Genomic DNA, 19521 nt, shown 5'->3' with positions numbered 1-19521 from the left:
TTATCGTGTGCGTACTGGATATTCGCCTTATTCAATTCCAAAAGACGCGAAAACGGCGACACGCGAAGTCAGAACAGGCGAAAAGTGGTGTCAGCCTGAACCCCCCAAAAAGATACAGAAACATTGGGGATCAATGTAGTAGTGCCCGATTACTCCTAATGAAACTGTTTGGGGTACTTAAGTTGGTACAATTGTCTCTAATTAGCATCTTTGCACAAGTGATGAAGAATGGCATAAAGCAGTATTTTTGGGTGAAAATAAGTAGTACTGGCAAATTTCGGGTACCTGAAAATGGGTGCAAGCATATTTTAATATCTAGGGAAGGGGGGAATAGGGGGATATAGTTTGAGCACAGGATATAATATATTGGATATAATTAGTCAAAAGAATAATGAAAATCCACAATTATAAATATCAAACCCTAGTATAGGTGTCAAGCAAAAATATTATAAAGTGTGGAGGTGCTCCCCATGAGAGTATAGATAAACGTAGTATGGGGAAGAAGAAGAAAACTCTCTTGTTGGGGGCACTCGAATGTAAAGGTTATAATAAGAATAATATATAAAAAATAACTTTTATTAGATATATTTTAAAATACCAAAAACAAGTCTGAGCCTGTTACTTATTGGCATTACTGTTGGAATAACAGCTATAAATTATCACAAGCAGAACACGAACATACATAGAACATAAGACAACATATAATACAATACTTATCACAATTATGTGAAGCTAAGTGAAATATTACAAATAGGTCTATAATTCTCTGTCTCATACAATATTGAGACCTATATAAAACATATACTAGTTCAATGACCTCATAATGTCGTCATAGCACAATGGCTAATCAGAATTACGGCAGAAGCATACAAGCAAATCTTCTAGAAAAGAATGTGATAATAACCATACAATATTCAATATAGGTTACGTGAGATATCACAGCACAATAACACTGAACAGTAATCAGAGAAATACAATGATAAGGGGGTCAGATGAAATAATAGCTGACCCTGCAAATATCAAAATGAATATAAGTAAATCACAGGTACCTTTATAGTACGCTCACATGCCATTCAATGGTTATACAATGGCATACAGCAGCTGCTATTTTGTAAACTCCACATAAAGGAGTAGCTTTACTTTTTCCTATAACCTTACTGTCTACAAGTACCTGGGTGGCATCACAGGCGACCTACGTGTGATCTGCCTCTCATTACAACCTGTGATTTACTTATATTCATTTTGATATTTGCAGGGTCAGCTATTATTTCATCTGACCCCCTTATCATTGTATTTCTCTGATTACTGTTCAGTGTTATTGTGCTGTGATATCTCACGTAACCTATATTGAATATTGTATGGTTATTATCACATTCTTTTCTAGAAGATTTGCTTGTATGCTTCTGCCGTAATTCTGATTAGCCATTGTGCTATGACGACATTATGAGGTCATTGAACTAGTATATGTTTTATATAGGTCTCAATATTGTATGAGACAGAGAATTATAGACCTATTTGTAATATTTCACTTAGCTTCACATAATTGTGATAAGTATTGTATTATATGTTGTCTTATGTTCTATGTATGTTCGTGTTCTGCTTGTGATAATTTATAGCTGTTATTCCAACAGTAATGCCAATAAGTAATAGGCTCAGACTTGTTTTTGGTATTTTAAAATATATCTAATAAAAGTTATTTTTTATATATTATTCTTATTATAACCTTTACATTCGAGTGCCCCCAACAAGAGAGTTTTCTTCTTCTTCCCCATACTATATTTTAATATCTCTAAAGTGCAATTTTAAAGAAAGTGAAATTCCTCCCTCTTAAAAGCACCTGCAATCCCAAAAAACACTTGACCCCTTCTTAGAGCACCCCCAGAACCTTATTTTGCTAGTTTGCGAATTTGTCCCCCCAACTTTGTGCTTTTTTGCCTCCAAATTCAAAGTACTTTTTTGGGGTGTTCTTTGCTTTTTTCCTGGATTTTATTTGACGCAGTTGCCCTTTGTGGGGCTGTCCCAAGGGTTCTGAGCGGTTTCCTCACCTTTGCACCCTAAATAAAAATTTTGCATTTCTTTTCTCCTGCTATTCAAAGGCAAATCTTTTTTCCTATTACATTGCATTGACTGGAATTGAATACGGAGATAAGCTTCTGACAGGCGAAAAGTCGCAATCGGCGATACTTTTTCGCGGATCTCGGCTTTTCACTTCTAATAGAATATGGGCCAAAGACTACTAAAGGTACAAAAATATTTTTATTTATTGCTATAAATTCTTTAATATGTACCGTATATATGAAATATAATGTAAAATGCTTTAATAGTGGTATTGTATAAAACATAATAAAACATATCGTTTTCCAATAATTATGGTAATTAATACAGGATTTAAAAAAAAATCTGCACCATATACAGTATGTAACATTATCTGTATTGAGTATAAAATAATTTTGTAATTTCATAGAATATTGTAACATATTTATAGATTTGTCATCACCATAAAAATGGCTAATTCATCAATTTGGTTAGTTCAAGAACTTTCATTAAAAAAAAAGAAACATAAAGAAATAAGTAAAAAACAATATAGCACATTGGACATACCAAGTTGAAGTTATGATTCAATTTATGGAGTGAAATAAATAATTAAAACATTATGACATTAGTATTCACTTAAAAATGACATTGAATCATATGTAACAATGTGTCACTTACCTGATAAACCACCAACGTCCATCTTCTTAAGATTCTTTGCTTCAAGAATAACAACTGTTAACTTGCCAGCCGTGGGTACATAGCGGAGGGAGAAACAGATGTCGCCAAGTTTCTCTTGCTGTAAAAACAATGCAACCAACAAATCAGCCAAACGTTTGTATTTATTCAGTTTTAATGATAATATGAAATGTGGCTTATAATTATATCTATAATGTGCATTTATTAAGATGCAGTTGAAAAGCACTTACACTATTTCATTGAATTATTCCAAAGGTATAAAAGGTAATTGAGTTATTAACTTGTTTTTGGAGCAGTTGGATGTTCCAGCAAATGAAAAGAAAAAAATGAAAAGAAAAACATGTCTTCTGCTTTATGGGAGGATTATATTGAAGCTCAAAATATTCCTTTCTGTTACCAACTATAATAGCACGGCATAATATTAGCCCCAAATGTGAAACTAAAGGAGCTACAGTACTCTACAGACTCTAATTTGTATAAATCAAAACATCTAACAATAAACACCCATAGCTTCAGTTTTTATAATGTATTACATGGTGAGCGAAGCAATCAGTCAGTACTCTCATACCTTCTCATGAACTAAGCAATGACTAAGCACTTGGCACGACATGCTATTGCAAAATGCTCTATTTCAGCCTTATCCTGACATTCTGTTACAACTTCATTAAAAGTATATAGTGTATATTCAATTGCTCTAATCTCAAAAAAGCTAAAATCACATGCCATAGTATTATATATGAGAAGTACCTGAAAAGGCAAAGTATTACTTGCCAGCTAAGCTTGTTTTGATGTCACTACCAATGTCCTTGCATATGCATCTACTACACAGGGTATTTCTATGAACAAGGGAAGGAATTCAATTCAGCGCGATGGTGAATAGCCACGGGAGGTAGCTCCCCCAGCTATTCAATTAAATTCAATTCAACGCGCTGTTTTGGGCGGGCAGAGGATATCTTCTCGCACCCCCCCCTGGAGAGGAGAAATCCGACAAAAGTGCCGGGCAGTGGCACGCAGCTGTTTTGCACTTTAGACAGAGAATGCCGGTTACCACGCCTTAACACCCAGGTTAAATCACTAGAACGGACATTCTCTGAGTTACCTGCTTCCCGACAAGGCACACAGCGCATTGAATTGAATAGCTTCCTCCCGCGGCTATTTATCATCGCGCTGAATTGAATTCCCCCCAAGGAGTCTACAAGGAAAACATGCAGCCCCTCGTTTTTGCAGTGAACAGATAAGTTAGAAATACATTTCTAACATTTGTCAGAAATATCACGCTGAGCAAATTACTATACAGTATATAAAACCTATAAACAATTTCTTTATTTCAAATATATTGTAAAATTCTGGAAAACACTAGAGTATGGGCCCGATTCAGAGATATACACAATGCTGATGTTTACAGAGTTGAGCAATAATCTGTGCATGTGTCTGAGAATGCACTGAGAATGCGTCAAGTTTCATTACCAATGTCGCTCGTAGTGAGGTTGTATTTGCAAAGTGATTGACAGGCAGGGACTGGTTGTGGGTGGCAATGGGGGTTGGAAACTGGCAGGCATGCTGTGACCATTTTTATGGGGTGCCTCTGCCTGTGACTGCGATCATGAACACATGAAAATTGGTTCCGGCGTCTCAGTTCCGGCGGCCATTCTGCATGACCATAGGAAAACTCAGAAGGCCAATTATCAACTGCCCTGCGACCGATTCTACAACATTTGTACGCAGTCGCTTGGATTTGAGAATCTGCTGGTAAGCATCTCAATACAAATCCAGGCAACTGCGACATTTGCATGTTTTCGCACAGCCGCTGTGTACGGATTCACAGCTGTGGACAAGTAACGTTCATCTCTGAATCAGTCTTTTTAAACAATTCAAGGGTAGTTGACTCCCGTTGAATTGTGATTGTCCTTCTAATTACATATAAGTGTAAATGGTATTAGGGCACAAATGTCAGCAGGAAAGTGAGGAGACAGATTAAAATAATAAATAACATAAAACATAAACATTTTTAAATAAACAGCAAATATTATTTTTGACTGGTTTAAGAATTTGTATTGATTTACAAAGTGAACATTAATAGAGATGACATAGTTTGTGTTTTACTTTTTTATTTTCATTTTAGTTTTAATTGTAACAATTTCCCTCAACTCAGGCACCATAAACATATGGGTGTGGTATAAGAGATAGACAGTAAATAGTTAGACAAGTATAAAAGTTCAACACAGACAAAAGTCAGACACACTAAAGTTAGACATGTAAAAAGTTTGACAGGTACAAAAGGTCGACAGGGTCAAAAGTTCGACATGAAAATGGTGACACAAAAATGGTAGCCCTAATCCTCACCCTAACCCTGCCCTTGGTGCCTAACCCTAACCCTCCCTCCTGGTGCCTAACTCTAACCGTCTGGGTAAGTGCCTAACCCTAACCATCCAGTAAGTGCCTAACCCTAACCCTAAACCTAACACTAAAATGTGTCGACAATTTTTTTTTTGATTTTTAGCCCTAATCTTCACCCTAACCCTCCCCATGGTGCCTAACCCTCCCTTCTGATGCCTAACCCTAACAGTGGGGGTAAGTGCCTAACCGTCCAGTAAGTGCCTAACCCAAGCACTAAACCTAACCCTAATCCTAAAAAAAAATAAAAAAAATATGTCGACCATTTTTTTGTGTTGATCATTTTCTTGTCAAACTTTTGATCCTGTCGACCTTTTGTACATGTCGAACTTTTTACATGTCTAACTTTAGTGTGTCTGACTTTTGTCTGTGTCGAACTTTTATCCTTGTCTAAGTATTAACCGTCTAATATCTAGACAATGTCTAACTAATTACTGTCTGTCTATAGTCCGGAACCCAAATATACAGTACATGCTCAATGGGACACATACCTTTCTAAATACTTCTGTTACATTTTGAACAAATATTATATAAAACATTACTTGCTCGCAGCACCAGGGTCATGCAAAATAAACTATTGCTTTCAGAATGGAATTGGACACATTTCTAACATACAATCAATTATCTTAGTATGTACAAATTTGTAGTAAATAGTTCACCATCAATGAGAAAACATCAGAAACTTGTGACCAGCGTTACAGCATGTCCTGGTACTATAAGGTGTATGATGTACTATAATCTCTGATAAAACCTTATATGGGGGTTATGAAAGTATAACCAGGGGATTAGCGAGGGTGGTTCCAGTGGAGCATGAGCTCTGGGTGCCAAAATAGGCAGAGGGCGCCATTCAGGTTTCCGGAATTCATGGGGGGCTGCACAGTATGATGGCCGCCTGTTAGTTTAATCTCGGTTTGTTTGATCTATATCCTAAATAAGTTACAGATCTGAGATCCGTTTCTACATTTCATGCTCCCTCAAGCTGCCCAGATTGCCTCCCCTCTAGCCCTCCCTCCTCTGTGATCATCTTCTGTCACCTCCCCTTTCCTGTCACATTGATTACATTCACTTCTCACCTCTGTAATTCCCTCCCCTCTCTACCATGGGAACGGCCCTTTGCTCCTGTCCAGTCCTTTCTTTTTGGCTTCTGTCACCACCCCTCTCTGATCAACTCTTTGTCCCTCCCCTCTCCTTTCTTATATTAACCACCCCCTCTCCTCTCCTTTCTTTTCTTATTGGCAGGTATGAGTTTAAAAAAAGTCACTGCTTTGCTATATAAAGTAAGGAGGTGTTCCTAGGCACGAACACACAGTGTTAATTGAAAGGTCTTTTAAAAAGTACTGTATTAGGAGACCTGAAATAATGGTGGTAGACAGAACATGATTAGTAGTACTCATGTTAATATAGGTGCAATGTATATTTGCGAAGTAGGAGCAAAGCTAAGAAGGGAGCTTCCCATAGGTGTTCCCACCCCAGTGACAGCTGCTTGGGGCAGTAATTGCAGTGATAAGCTGTGTACCCTGTGGCATTTCACTCTAGCACATGTATTCTGTCAATTTAAGTTAAACGATCAGAATATATAATACAATCTCCTCTATTGACTAATAACAATGATTCAAAGGAGATAAAAGTCAGATCCTAGGTGCTATACATAAATAAAGCAGTGCCAAAGGAGCTACCCCTTAATGTCAGATAGTGCATCACCAAAGTATTCTATTCCCCCAATGGGACCTCAATGCCCAGTGTGATACTGCCACTGTTTGCTGTTTTTCTCTTCATTTCTGTATTCCCCGCAGACTGACCATACCCCACTGGCACAGTTGAGTACAGAGATGGATGGGGGTGCTACGACATGCATTTTCTCCGGGCACCATGGTTCTACGCTACTCCTCTGAGTATAACCAGTAGCAGTGGTGGTACTGGGGTTGGTGACACAGTGCAGCAAGTCAGCCCCTGATCTCGTTTTTTTATTATATACCACTGCTATTGTGGTCATGATATGAGCCACTGGCTTGGCCAATGGAGGGGAGTAAACTGTAAACCCTCCACCCCACCTGCATTTGTCTATGCCTTCCTTGCCTGTTTACACTTAACTATTTAAAAGTAAATAATTAGATCAAAGTATTTCATTGTAATTAAATAACATTTACTATCAGCATATACATCCCAAAGTCATGCATTTAAAAATCCTCATCTACCAGTTTGCAAAAGCTAAGACAGTGTGAATGTAGCTTATTATATATTACCCGTGTGTCACTTCCGAATGTATAGTATGAAAAGATATTTCCTATATTCAGTTTTATATTCTTTCTTCTCATCTATGTTTAGGAATAGTGTAATTGCTTAAAATTTTCTCAAACTGTAGCACTTTCACAAGGATCAGAATAAACTTCTAATAATTTTGCAGTATTAGTACAACTTTCATAACAGCTATCAAGAATTGCAGAGATGAGAGTTGCAGGCCCCTCTGGACTATAAAGTGTTATGATGTGCAAAAAGCCTCTCATGTGGCCTAATTATCTCATAGGTACTGTGTAGATACAGTAGTAGCAACTTTTTCTCTGCCCTGAAAATAAATAATTTATGTAAGTAAATTACTTTGATCATTACATGAAATCTGTAAGGTACTGTTAGAAGGTTCCCAGTGTAGTTCGCAGATACAGAATTAACCTTCTTCCTTATTAGACTAAACTGACAGTGAGTTCTTCCCTTAAAGCTGCTTGTCATGCATTACTCATCACTCTCTCAATGCTAAAGGTATTGTAACACATTCACATTTTCTTGGGAAACTATTTCTAGGCAAAAATAGTCCATTTTCAAACCAATAGCTGGAATCAGGGCCATGGCACAGGGCACCGCAGGGCAGGGGGTGCTGTTGGGGCCTGTCAGTTTTCCTATTTATCATCATTCTCACTAGTAGCTTTCTCATCTTCTTTTATCCCCAGCATCTCCTGGCCTCCCCTATCTCTTCCCTGGCCCTTCCCCATGAGGCCATGGCCCTTTTTCAGGTGCACTATGTTATGTCCCTATTTGAAAAATGTGGGGGTGGCACCAGTGCTATTTCTGGCACAGGGCACCAAAAAGTCTAGTTACAGCTCTGGATGGAATGATCTGAGATGATAAATATGAGGCATTCATGAGGTTATGTACAGGGGCGAATTGGGATGGAGAACCAGCCCGGGAAATTTCTTGAAGCAGCCCTATTGGAGGCGGGGTTTGTTAAGGTCTGTAGAGGGGGGGTGACATACTCCTTCCTCATAGGGCCTGATTTTGAGTCTGAGGCAGTCATGCCCATCCTTGCAGTTTTTGCTGCAGTTGTGTCTGCAACTTCATGCTAGTCCTGCTACAAAGCCCTCCCCTGGTGTACATCTGTGCATCTGATGGTGCAAGGACTGAGATGCCCACTTTCAGTGTCTACAGTCGCTGCAATCACACTTTGTGAATCTTTATAGGCCACCATCAGACGCGCAATTCAAACTTGCACCTGCCCTATGCTAGGTGCAGATCATCAGTCTTCATATGGCCTCCAGTTTGAGCAATTTGGTGTCTCTGTACGCAACCACTTTCAGCAACAAGCCCGTGTCACTCCAATAACATGCCCATACTACGTTACATCTGCGTCTGATTAGCCATCTTCCTGTAACCATCCAGGAATGCCCAACGCATATCTAAAACACAATCGCAGAAGTCGACAGGCAGCGTCTTTTTACACAGGATGCCCCCTGTGGCATTAGCATAATTTTGCAGTAGCGGCTGCAAAAATATGGCATATATCTCTGATTCAAACACACAGTGCATTACTGGACAATACAAAACTAGATGCACACAGTTCCACGCACATTGGCTATTTTTCTGACTAGATGTTTCATGTGTTAAGCAATGATATCTGTTCTCTAATTGTGCGATCATGCTAAAGCAGGGATGGGGAACCTCTGGCCCTCTGAGCTTATTCCTGCTAGCCTCATCTGGATAGCTGGGTGTCTAGAATGGCATCCTGCAACCAGAATTTATGCAGCAGTGCCACCTGGAGCGTCCTTAGGATACCTCAGATGGTCACACTGCTGCCCTTACAGTTCCCCAGAGCTTCTTCAGAATGCTCTTGGCACTGCTGTAATCACCTGTGATTGTAGCCCCACCCCCATGTGACATCACACGGAGGGGGCGTGATCTGCACCGGGCCCACAAATAATTTTTTATATATATATATATATATATATTTACCTCCCTTCTAATACGACAATGTATTGTCTGTATATCAATGGCTAGACCAACAAAAAAAAAGTATACTTTCATGAGCTGAAACCCCAATATTTAATATCATGGTTTTACTGTTGCAATGTTTTGATGTATGTGTGTCACACCTGCTCTTTCCATGGTATTGATTGTACAATGAGTGGAATGTGTGTTTTCTTGACACACATTTGCTTCCATGATAAGAGTACAGCAATGTCTGCCGCAAGGGTGGAGGGACCCGGAAAGGTACCAATAATGTCATGGCAGTCAGCTTAATGAAAAGGGAGGCTATTGCTGGGTACACACTATACGATGTGTGTACCCAGTGACGGGACAACGTGATGGAGTGATGCATCACACCGCCTGTATGCACTGCAAGATGCAGTGAAGAATATGGCAATGTGTCATTCCATGCGGCATTTAGCAGCATGGAGTCATTCATTACATTACGGGCACGCGCAATCGGGGTACACACTATGCAATCTGCGCAATATATTGTTCCGATCCGTGTCAGAACGATATATCGTGCAATAGATCACATAGGGCCTGATTCAGACCCACTCCCAAGCGGCTGTCCGCTCGCAAGTGGGTCGATGTTGTGCACTGCGCATGCGCACGACGGCGGGAGCTTCGTCGTGCGCATGCGCCAGACGCGACGAGCGAAGGACTTTCCTTCGCTCGTTGTGTCTGATCAAAGGGGGCGTGCTGTCGATGTTGATTGACAGCACGCCCCCTTTGGTGGGCGTGCCGGGGGCGTGCCTCCCTGACGGGGGCGTTCCCAAGGGAACGCCTACCGTCAGAAGCCGGCCCACTGACATCACTAGTGATGTCAGTGGGAGTGATTTTGGCTCTGATAGAGCCAAAATCACTCCAGGCCTTGCGGTTGAAAAACTCAACCGCAGGCTCCGGCTCGCAGTGGCGATGGTCGCGATGGTCAAGACCATCGCGGCCATCTAACTGCACGCTCGTATAGGCTGTGGGTGGTGACCCACAGCTATACGAGCGTCCAGGAGGACGCTCCATAATTATGAAGGGCGGCCCTCATTCAGAGCGTGCGCTCTGTTCAGAGCGTACGGCTCTGAATGAGGGCCATAGTGTGTACCCAGCATTACAGATGGCCAGCATAAGAATGCTTCATTTAGGTAATCTGGCATATATACCCAAGGAAGGGATTGGATTCCTGAAAAAGAGTGTATGTCTATGGGCCTGATTCAGTAAGGATCAATGGCGATTACGCACGCAGTCTCATTACGAATATATGCTATTGATTGCAATCGCAATGCCGTTGCAGCCTAACAGAAGGACGCTCACTTTACCTTACACACATCCGTAGTACTTAGAAAGTCTGCAAAACTGTCAAGAACATCGAGTACAATCAGAGTCTCACTCACACTTGCACAAGGTCTGACCTTACTCTGGAACTGCTAACCTCATCGCACACAGTGAAAGCCCAAGCTGCGTATGCATCGCAATGGTTAATTTATGCACGCCTCTGTAACGGTGTTCAAACGCACTGGCACACCTGCGTTTCACCGACCACTCCCCAGTCACCACCCACAAAATGGTACTTCCTGTCAATCACTCTGCGATGGATCTGCGTAGTCACTGTAATCGCAGTCCCGATCACAGTGGAGCCTTCGTGCATGCGCACTGTGATGTATGCACAGAACGCAACAATCGGCCGATTGAGTGCATAATCGCAGCCGCATCCACCATAGGTTTGCTGCCAAATTTACCATCTTCCAGAATGTGATGCATTCCGGAGACTGGCCCCTGCAGCTAACACCATCCTATGGGCTAAACTTTGCATAATTAGCCAGGAGAGGGTTCCCCCAGAACCCTCCCTGGGAATGGCGGCTGTGCATGTACAGTCAGCAGGACTGTGCTTGTGCAGTAGCACTGACAGCACTTCGGGCACATTGCAGGGATGAGCTCTTTTCAGAGCCCCTGTCCCTGCAGGTGCCGGATGATACATTCCGACATTATGATCGCATTTTGCATTGCGATCATGGGTGATAATGGCATGTCCAGATCGAGTTGCAAATGCAATCATTAATAAATGGCCGACAAAATGTGAATGTATAGTTAGACATCTCAAGTCATATATTTACATATACTGTACATGTTGAAATGTTAATAGCTGTTTTGTAATTATTTATCTTATTTCTAATGGTTCTGTAATGCTAGTAATAAATGGGTGCTTTGAGTCAATTGAGTGTTTGCATGTTTCAGCCCCATGACATGAGCTCCAGCTATTACATTGTCCTTTATGGCCAAGTAAAATACAGTTTCTCCCTAACTTGTCTTCCTGTCCTGTGAAAAGAGCAGGGAGCTGGAAAAGTCAGTGTGATGCAGAGGGAACATAGGGCCTGATTCAGACCCACTCGCGAGCGGCTGTCCGCTCGCAAGTGGGTCGATGGTGTGCACTGCGCATGCGCACGAGGGAGGGAGCTCCTTCGTGCGCATGCGCGAGACGCGACGAGCGAAGGACTTTCCTTCGCTCATTGTGTCTGATCAAAGGGGGCGTGCTGTCGATGTTGATTGACAGCACGCACCCTTTGGTGGGCGTGCCGGGGGCGTGCCTCCCAGACAGGGGGCGTTCCCAAGGGAACGCCTACCGTCAGAAGCCGGCTCCACTGACATCACTAGTGATGTCAGTGGGAGTGATTTTGGCTCTGATAGAGCCAAAATCACTCCGGGCCTTGCGGTTGAGAAACTCAACCGCAGGCTCCGGCTCGCAGTGGCGATGGTCGCGATGGTCAAGACCATCGCGACCATCAACCTGCACGCTCATATAGGCTGTGGGTGGTGACCCACAGCTATACGAGCGTCCAGGAGGACGCTCCATATTTATGGAGGTGGGCCCTGATTCAGAGCGAGCGCTCTGGTCAGAGCGTCCAGCTCTGAATCAGGGCCATAGACAGCAGGCACAGGCAGTGACTCATCTGAGGAGCAGGAAGAGGAGGGATGGAAGAGGTGGGCTGGAAGAGGTGGGCTGATCCGTTCAGCCCTGATCCAAAAGGATCCCTCTTTACAACCAAGGACTCTCTCCCATAGGGAAGGAGCAGGGGTGCAGGAGGAAATGCCATGTAAAGATGGCATATGTTCCTGCAGTCAAGCTCCGCAAATATTATATTTATAATATTAATATTATTTTTTCTGAGCTTGATGAATTTAGGTACCCACACTAGTGTATAGAGAATGCGGTACAGATCAGGACTGAAAGATAAGCAGGAGATATCAGTGATTTATAATTAATAGCCCTGATCCTTAATTTCTACTGCATTCACTTTATAATGAATAACCCCAATGAATGGACCCCATAGTATTTCATTTAATCAGTTATATTATCAGAAGCTTAAGCAATGTTTAACAATTTTTTCCTCTTGTTAACAAGCAGTTTATATTGTCCTTGAATATCACTTTACTTGCTTAAAATCTGAATTTCACATATTTAAATTCAGATCACATACACATAAGCAGTGCACAAACTTTTTTTTTGTAGGTTGTTTGATTTCTGCACTGTAATACACAGCCAATATGCATAAAACACAACAGGGTATAGTAATAACAACATTATTTAGCAGCTACATATGAAATACTAAATGAGTTAATCAACAAGCTTATCTGAATGTACTTAATCATGTAAATTAAACAGATAATTTAGCAATGTTACTATAAAAACTTTGCAGAAATAAATGTCACTCATGTAGGGATGGATTATACTGCATATGGAAAGTTTATATCAAGCTTTGTTTATTCAAGGTGTTACAATGCAATCATACTTTGTCCGAACCTATCATCCATATTTTGTAACATTTTTTTAGATACATTGTTTTAGAATACATACTGTAAGTAATATGTTTGTTTTCATTTCTGTAAATAGTATCTGAATTTATATAAACATCTTAATACCTTAATATGTCTTATAGAACTAGCTGTAATGCCTGGAATTGCCTGACTTTCATTTATCTATTTTTTTTTCTTTCTTATTTCCACTAGTACTTCCTTTCTCTCTTCCTTTGTATTCCCACTCTCCAGGTCTCTCCATGTCTCCCACAATCAAATTCTCCCCACCTCTTTCTCTCACTTTCCCACCCAAACACTTTCTCCCTACCTCACCTTCTCCTTTCCCCACTGTATTACTCTATGACTGCCACCTAGCTTTCTCCTGTTCATCTCTGACACTGGTGGGAGGGGTCAGAGGTCAAACCACTGTCATTACATGCCAACGTGAAGGCAATTTTTATCAGCAGTTGATTATATAGATTATGTATACTGTACTGAAAATTATTACAGTTAAAACAAGTCTATGTTTATGTTTTGACCTGAAAAAGTACAGTAGCCTTGTGCCTTTATACAATCATAGAACTCCTCAATGATTTATAGCATCCCTATAATTTACAGTTGAGATCACATCACAACATACAGTATACGAATGTCTGAGACTCATAGATAAACTTTATTTTACAGGAAAAGCTGACTGATTTTATATATATATATATATATATATATTAGATAGATAGTTTGAAAAAAACTTGAATGCGTTTCAGTTAAATGAATATGAATGATATAGGTAGCATAGTTTAAATATTAATTATTTTTGCTGCACCTCTTGAAAATAACCCACACTCCATTTATGGGTATTGTGTATATTCCATGTGATTGGGACAACAGCCATCAGGTGTATTGGAGTGTATCGTATGATGCACTCTGTTAATAAGAGCTGGAAATAATGTCACACTTTATCACAAGTGATTTACCATCCAGATGGTTACCTAGTTTTTATATGAATTGGACAGTTGTATCAAATTCTCCATTATTGCACTACCCCTGATGAAATCAACAAAGACAAAACACATTGGGTGTATAAAATCTGTGTCCACAATTCTGTAAAGCCATAATTGGTACAAACAGTCAAAGTGGTATGAGATCTACAGATCTACATAGTGCATATGTAACAATGATTGTGATCTATATTGTTGAAAACTTTTTAATACATTTTTTAAATTTTATGTATCACATTGTATGAAATTAGGTATAAGTTAATATTAATAAGTTAATGGTATATCAACAACTCACGAGATTTTATATATGAAAGAGTTTAGATATGTGTTAAATTTAAGTACAGTCACCAAGTCGCCACCCTACGCCCTTTTGAACCCATTTTAGCTATATATATATAGTCATGGGAGAAATGGGCACTCCAAAAAAGATAACAACAAAGTGTGCCAGAATAATACAATATAAAATTGGAAAAAGCGGCACTCCAAGGTATAATCCAAATATCAAAGTGTTTATTTAAAACATCAGTCCAACAAAGTACAGTTCAGCAATGTTTGGGCAACCAAGTGCTCTTTCTCAAGCTACCAGACCAACTGCCTCAACAGATATAAGTAGGCACCATCTAATTAACAAAATTGCGCCAAAATTGGCTATTGTGCTCCAGGATTATAAAGACCATTGTGCAGAAATAATTAATAATCTGGAACATGATACAATTTACACCAAGTTATCCTATGATCCCACTGTGGAATTCATAACCCTGATCAACTACTATAAAAGAAGGATTAGAAGCCAAATTTATCAACAAAAAACAAGCAGATTTTCTCACAGCTCTATACCCAAAAAGACCTTTGTATTTACACCTTACCCAAACTCCACAAAAATGTATCTAAGCCCTCTGGACGGGATGTGGTTATGAGACCAGCGGCCGGGATGCCACCAGTCTAAATCCCAATGGGGGAAGACCAACAAGGAATTTAAGAAAGGCATTGATATACCAATGCCTATCTTAATCCCAATGGAATCCAGAAGTACGCCAGCCCGAATGAGGTAAGTCCGTAACTGTTAGCCACGGGGGGGAGGGTTAGGCTTAGGTAGCATAGTGGGGTTAGCATTAGGCTTTTTGGGGGTTAGTGTTAGGCACCCCTAGGAGGGGGTTAGGCAACACTGGGGGGGTTAGGGTTAGGCACTAAGGGGGAGGATTAGGTTTGGGTATGAAGGGGGAGACTTAGGTTTAGGCACTAACAGGGAGGATTAGGGTGTGGGGTGGGGAAGGTTAGGGTTAGGCTACAAGAAGGGAGGGTTATGGGGTGAACAGGGAAGGGCGAATATACTTACCCAACACCTGACACAGATTTTCTTCCCGCTCTGGATAACTTTAAATCAATACTGTCTGATGCCCTGCTTGTAACACTAGATGTTACAAGCCTTTATATCTGTTTACCACATATTGAAAGTCTAATGGCTGTGAAAAGGTGTTTAGGTTCTGATCCTGGGTACACAGGGCCTGATCTTGACTTTGTAATCAACCTGTTGGATATAGTACTACACAAGAATTAATTCACCTTCAAAGGAGAATTTTACCTCTAACGCAAAGGGACCGCATGGCACCGGAATATAAAAATATCTATATGCACTACTTTAAAAAGGAATTTCTTCTTGCTCAGCATTATGGATCAGAGATAATTTTTTACAAAAGTCATATCGACGACAGTTACCTTATTTGGTCTAACACCATTGAAAAATTGGACAGTTTAATTTCATCTATACATAACAACACAGGTCCAGTAAAGTTGACATTAAACTATAGTCGCATAACAATACATTTTCTGGACGTAAATATTTCCATTGAAGGCACAAACATCATGAAATCATAAAGACAGACAGATGTCAATAGTTATCTCTATTGTTCAAGCTTTCACCTTCAGGAACTCAAACAGGAACTTCCAAGATCGCATTTTTTGAGAATTCGGCGAATTACATCAGATGGGAAACGAGCTTTGCCAGCCAGTGTCATCCTAATGGCCAATCTGTGTGTCACCATTCTTTCAATGAATTTACGGATGGTTTTCCCAATATAATACAGGCCACAGGGACAAACTATTACATAATCGACATTTGTGGTGCTACAGGATAGCACAAATCTAATATCAGAAACCTTGCAAGCAACTGTGTACCGGCACGTAGTGCAACTGCCACATCTATAGCAACCTGGTGCTTTGTAATATACATTAGGTAATCTAGATAGCCCCATCCCCCCCATCCATCTTTACCAGACAGTCTCTCAAATTATTACCTCTTCCAAAGGTTGCTATAGGCCTTGCCTGTTTAAACACTGGTAGGTCTGGGTCACTTGAAATAGTCGGCGACAGCACTTGAGTGGCTCTATGGATACCAGGCTAGAAGTGGTAAAATCACTCGCCCATGGAATCAACTCCATTTTGGTCCTTTGAAAGGATCCAAAAAGTCTATTCTATACAACCCCAACACTTTTATCTTCTGTGCCTGCAAGGTTTTAAGATCATACCCTCTGACACAAAATTTGTCAATAAAGGTATCCAGTTGTGCTGGTGTCTTGATAGATCACTTGTGATGCAAGCAATCCGGATCATTTGGGATAATGGTAATCCTCTTTTAAGGGGTTCTGGCAGGTGGTTATATGCCATCAGAAAGGTATTTCTATTGGTAGTTTTATTACATACCTTTGTTTCAAACCACCCCTCTTTAACCAGAACTTTTACATCTAGGAAGCAAGCCTCATATGTGCTGTAGGAATATGTAACTTTAATTGGTGATGCCATATTGTTAATCTCCATCATAAGGTTCTCAAATTAATCTATGCCACCTGTCCACACCAATAAACTGTTGTCTATGTACCTTGTATACATTAATATAGACTATCTGATTGAAGGGTCATTAAAATAAACGTTTGCATACAAGGGTTCCACAGACGAGCTCATTGCACACCCTCGTAGCTGCAGATACATATTTCCATCAAAAAGGAAATAGTTCCTATGCAAAGTTAGCTCCAGCAATGTAAGAAACAGTTGGTTATCAAAGATTGAATTCAGCAGATGTAACTCCAGGAATGGTTTCATCTCCATTATTCCTCCCTCCTGTGGAATCTAGGTGTATAAGCTGCATACTTCAAGATAGCATAATAGGGAACCCGGTGGGAGCTCCTGAATCTCCAGTAATTTCTTGAGAAAAGTTGTGGTATCTTTCAGGAATTTTCTGTCCCAATAGAAGGGGTTGCAATATACAATTCTATAATTGTGACACCTCCTGATATAATGACCCCCTGGCAGAAATGATTGGTCTGCCAGGTAGTTTGGAGCTGTCCTTGTGCAATTTATGAAGTGTATATAGCACTGGTACCACTGGATGTGCATTACATAAGGTTGTAAAGATCTTATCTGGGATCTTATTCTGATCATTTCACTAATTTAAGAATCCCCAAAAAATCCTTCTGATACTCAACAGTGGGATCACTCCAATGTTTTTTTATAGGCCAAACTGTCAGTGAGCTATGAAAATATTTCCAACCTGTAATCGTCAATATCCTGCACCATGATGGCTCCACCCTTATTGGCAGCCCTGACCACAATATCCTCATATGATTCCAGATGTTTGAGAGCCAGGATTTGTGCCTTAGACAGATTGAAGTGCATCTTTCCTGGCATAGATACAAATTTATTCACGGACTCATCAAGAAGCCTACTGAAAGTTTTTATGGAGGCATTCGTGGACGGTGGTTCATAGTTGGATCTAGAAGCAGATTTGATAAAGGTTTCAAACTCAATGGGTTGTAATTTATCTTGAAAATGTGCTTTAAGTCTGAGTTTACCACCCAACTTATGTAAATCCTTACTCCAATTAAAGGGGTCATGTCGATTTGTAGGAACAAAGCTGAGACCTCTATTTAACACTTTGGTCTCCAGCTCACTCAAAGAGTGTTTAGACAAATTGATTATTAAGGTTTCTTCTTGGCAGTTATCTTTCTTCCCTCTTGGGTGGGAGCCCCTCTGGGGGGTTTCCAACCTCCTTGGAACCTAGTGCTAAAGGGACACTCATGTTCCTAGAAGGACCCTCTGATTTGGACACAATAAAGTCACTGTCACTACTTGATCTGTAGGACTCTTCCTGTGCATTAGCACCTTTCTAATGCCATGGTCGTCTTCTTTGCGGTAATGATTTATTATAACCCGCGGATTCTCCACCTGTTAACCATTTATACACCTTGTTATCTTTGTAGTCAGCATCCACGGCATGTTTTTTATTCCTTTTAAATTTAAGAGGGTCACATTTATATTGCTCGCACTGTGACTCCAAATTTTGTGTCCAATTTTGGGATCCATCCTCCTCCAGCAGTTTCTTATGATCCTTCTCAGAAATGGAAATTTTGCTCCTGGTTTGCCTCTTCAAAAAGCCAGGAGCAAAATTTCCATTTTTGAGAAAGATTTGTGCTAATTTGTAACACCACACATGTCGTTTATGTGATAGTTTGTCCCTTTGACCTTTATTACAGTATATTGGGCAAACCATCTGTAAATTCAGCGAAAGAATGGCGGCACACAGGTAGGCCATCAGGATGACACTGGCTGGCAAAGATGTGGACCAGCCAGTGTAATTTTAAAGCCATACTTTGAAATTCCCTCAGGTATTTTCCTATTGATCATGTACCCCTATCTGTAAGAGGTGGGGATAGAGCAAAGGCGCTTCTAATCAAAGAAGCAAGGTAGATTGTCAGACTGGGTACCATTGTACCAAAAGGGTTAAATGATAAGATCAATTGGAATGCATTGTGACCTCTTGCATGATGTACCTGAGTGCATATGCATTCTTTATAATTATTTCATTTACCACTCTGCCGTTGTATATGAGTCACCCCGTTTTTGTGTATTGATTCATGAATAGGCTATTATGTATCCTGCTATGTTTTTAAGTTTCTTGATATGGGGCTATGTCTTTACTGTTGGTTCTTCTGGAAGTGGGGCGCTGGAGCAACAACATGGCCACATGGTGGATTGTGAAGGTATTTATGTAGGTAAGTGTTATTTCTTTGTGTCATTTTATCACTTGTTTGGTCCTGATGACGGGCGATGGCTCCGAAACGTAGACATAATTTCAATACAAGTTTTTTGCATCAACAACTGGAAGCTACAAAACTACTTTGCTAGATTGCACTAATCAATTTGTTGTGGGACATTTGTACATCTGTGTGTATAATTTGGATACAAAGTGCTACTATGCTGCGGCCGTGAATTTTCCTGATGCCAAGTTTCGTTGGGCTTCAGCTGTGACTTTGTACATGTTTAAAACTAGTTCCTCTGTGGTTAAAGTTGTAGACCAACATATCTAGTACACTTTGAGTGATGCAGC

The 19521-nt window shown here is 40.3% G+C and overlaps 1 protein-coding gene across 5 annotated transcripts in view; it reads right to left on the bottom strand.

The window, feature by feature from the left end:
• Positions 1-19521, bottom strand: part of SYT1 (synaptotagmin 1) — a 783192-nt gene that overhangs the window by 99335 nt on the left and 664336 nt on the right. For all 5 annotated transcript variants that reach the window (XM_088478101.1, XM_088478105.1, XM_088478102.1 and 2 more), the window contains one exon: positions 2713-2830. In XM_088478101.1, coding sequence (XP_088334227.1) covers positions 2713-2830 — 118 coding nt within the window. The remainder of the gene's footprint in view (positions 1-2712; positions 2831-19521) is intronic.

The sequence above is a fragment of the Taudactylus pleione genome, unplaced genomic scaffold, assembly GCF_031769625.1.
Source record: "Taudactylus pleione unplaced genomic scaffold, aTauple2 ptg000207l, whole genome shotgun sequence".
NCBI classification, from domain to species: Eukaryota; Metazoa; Chordata; class Amphibia; order Anura; family Myobatrachidae; genus Taudactylus; species Taudactylus pleione.
The sequence above is the reverse complement of the archived record's forward strand: the minus strand, read 5'-3'. Positions and strand labels throughout refer to the sequence as shown.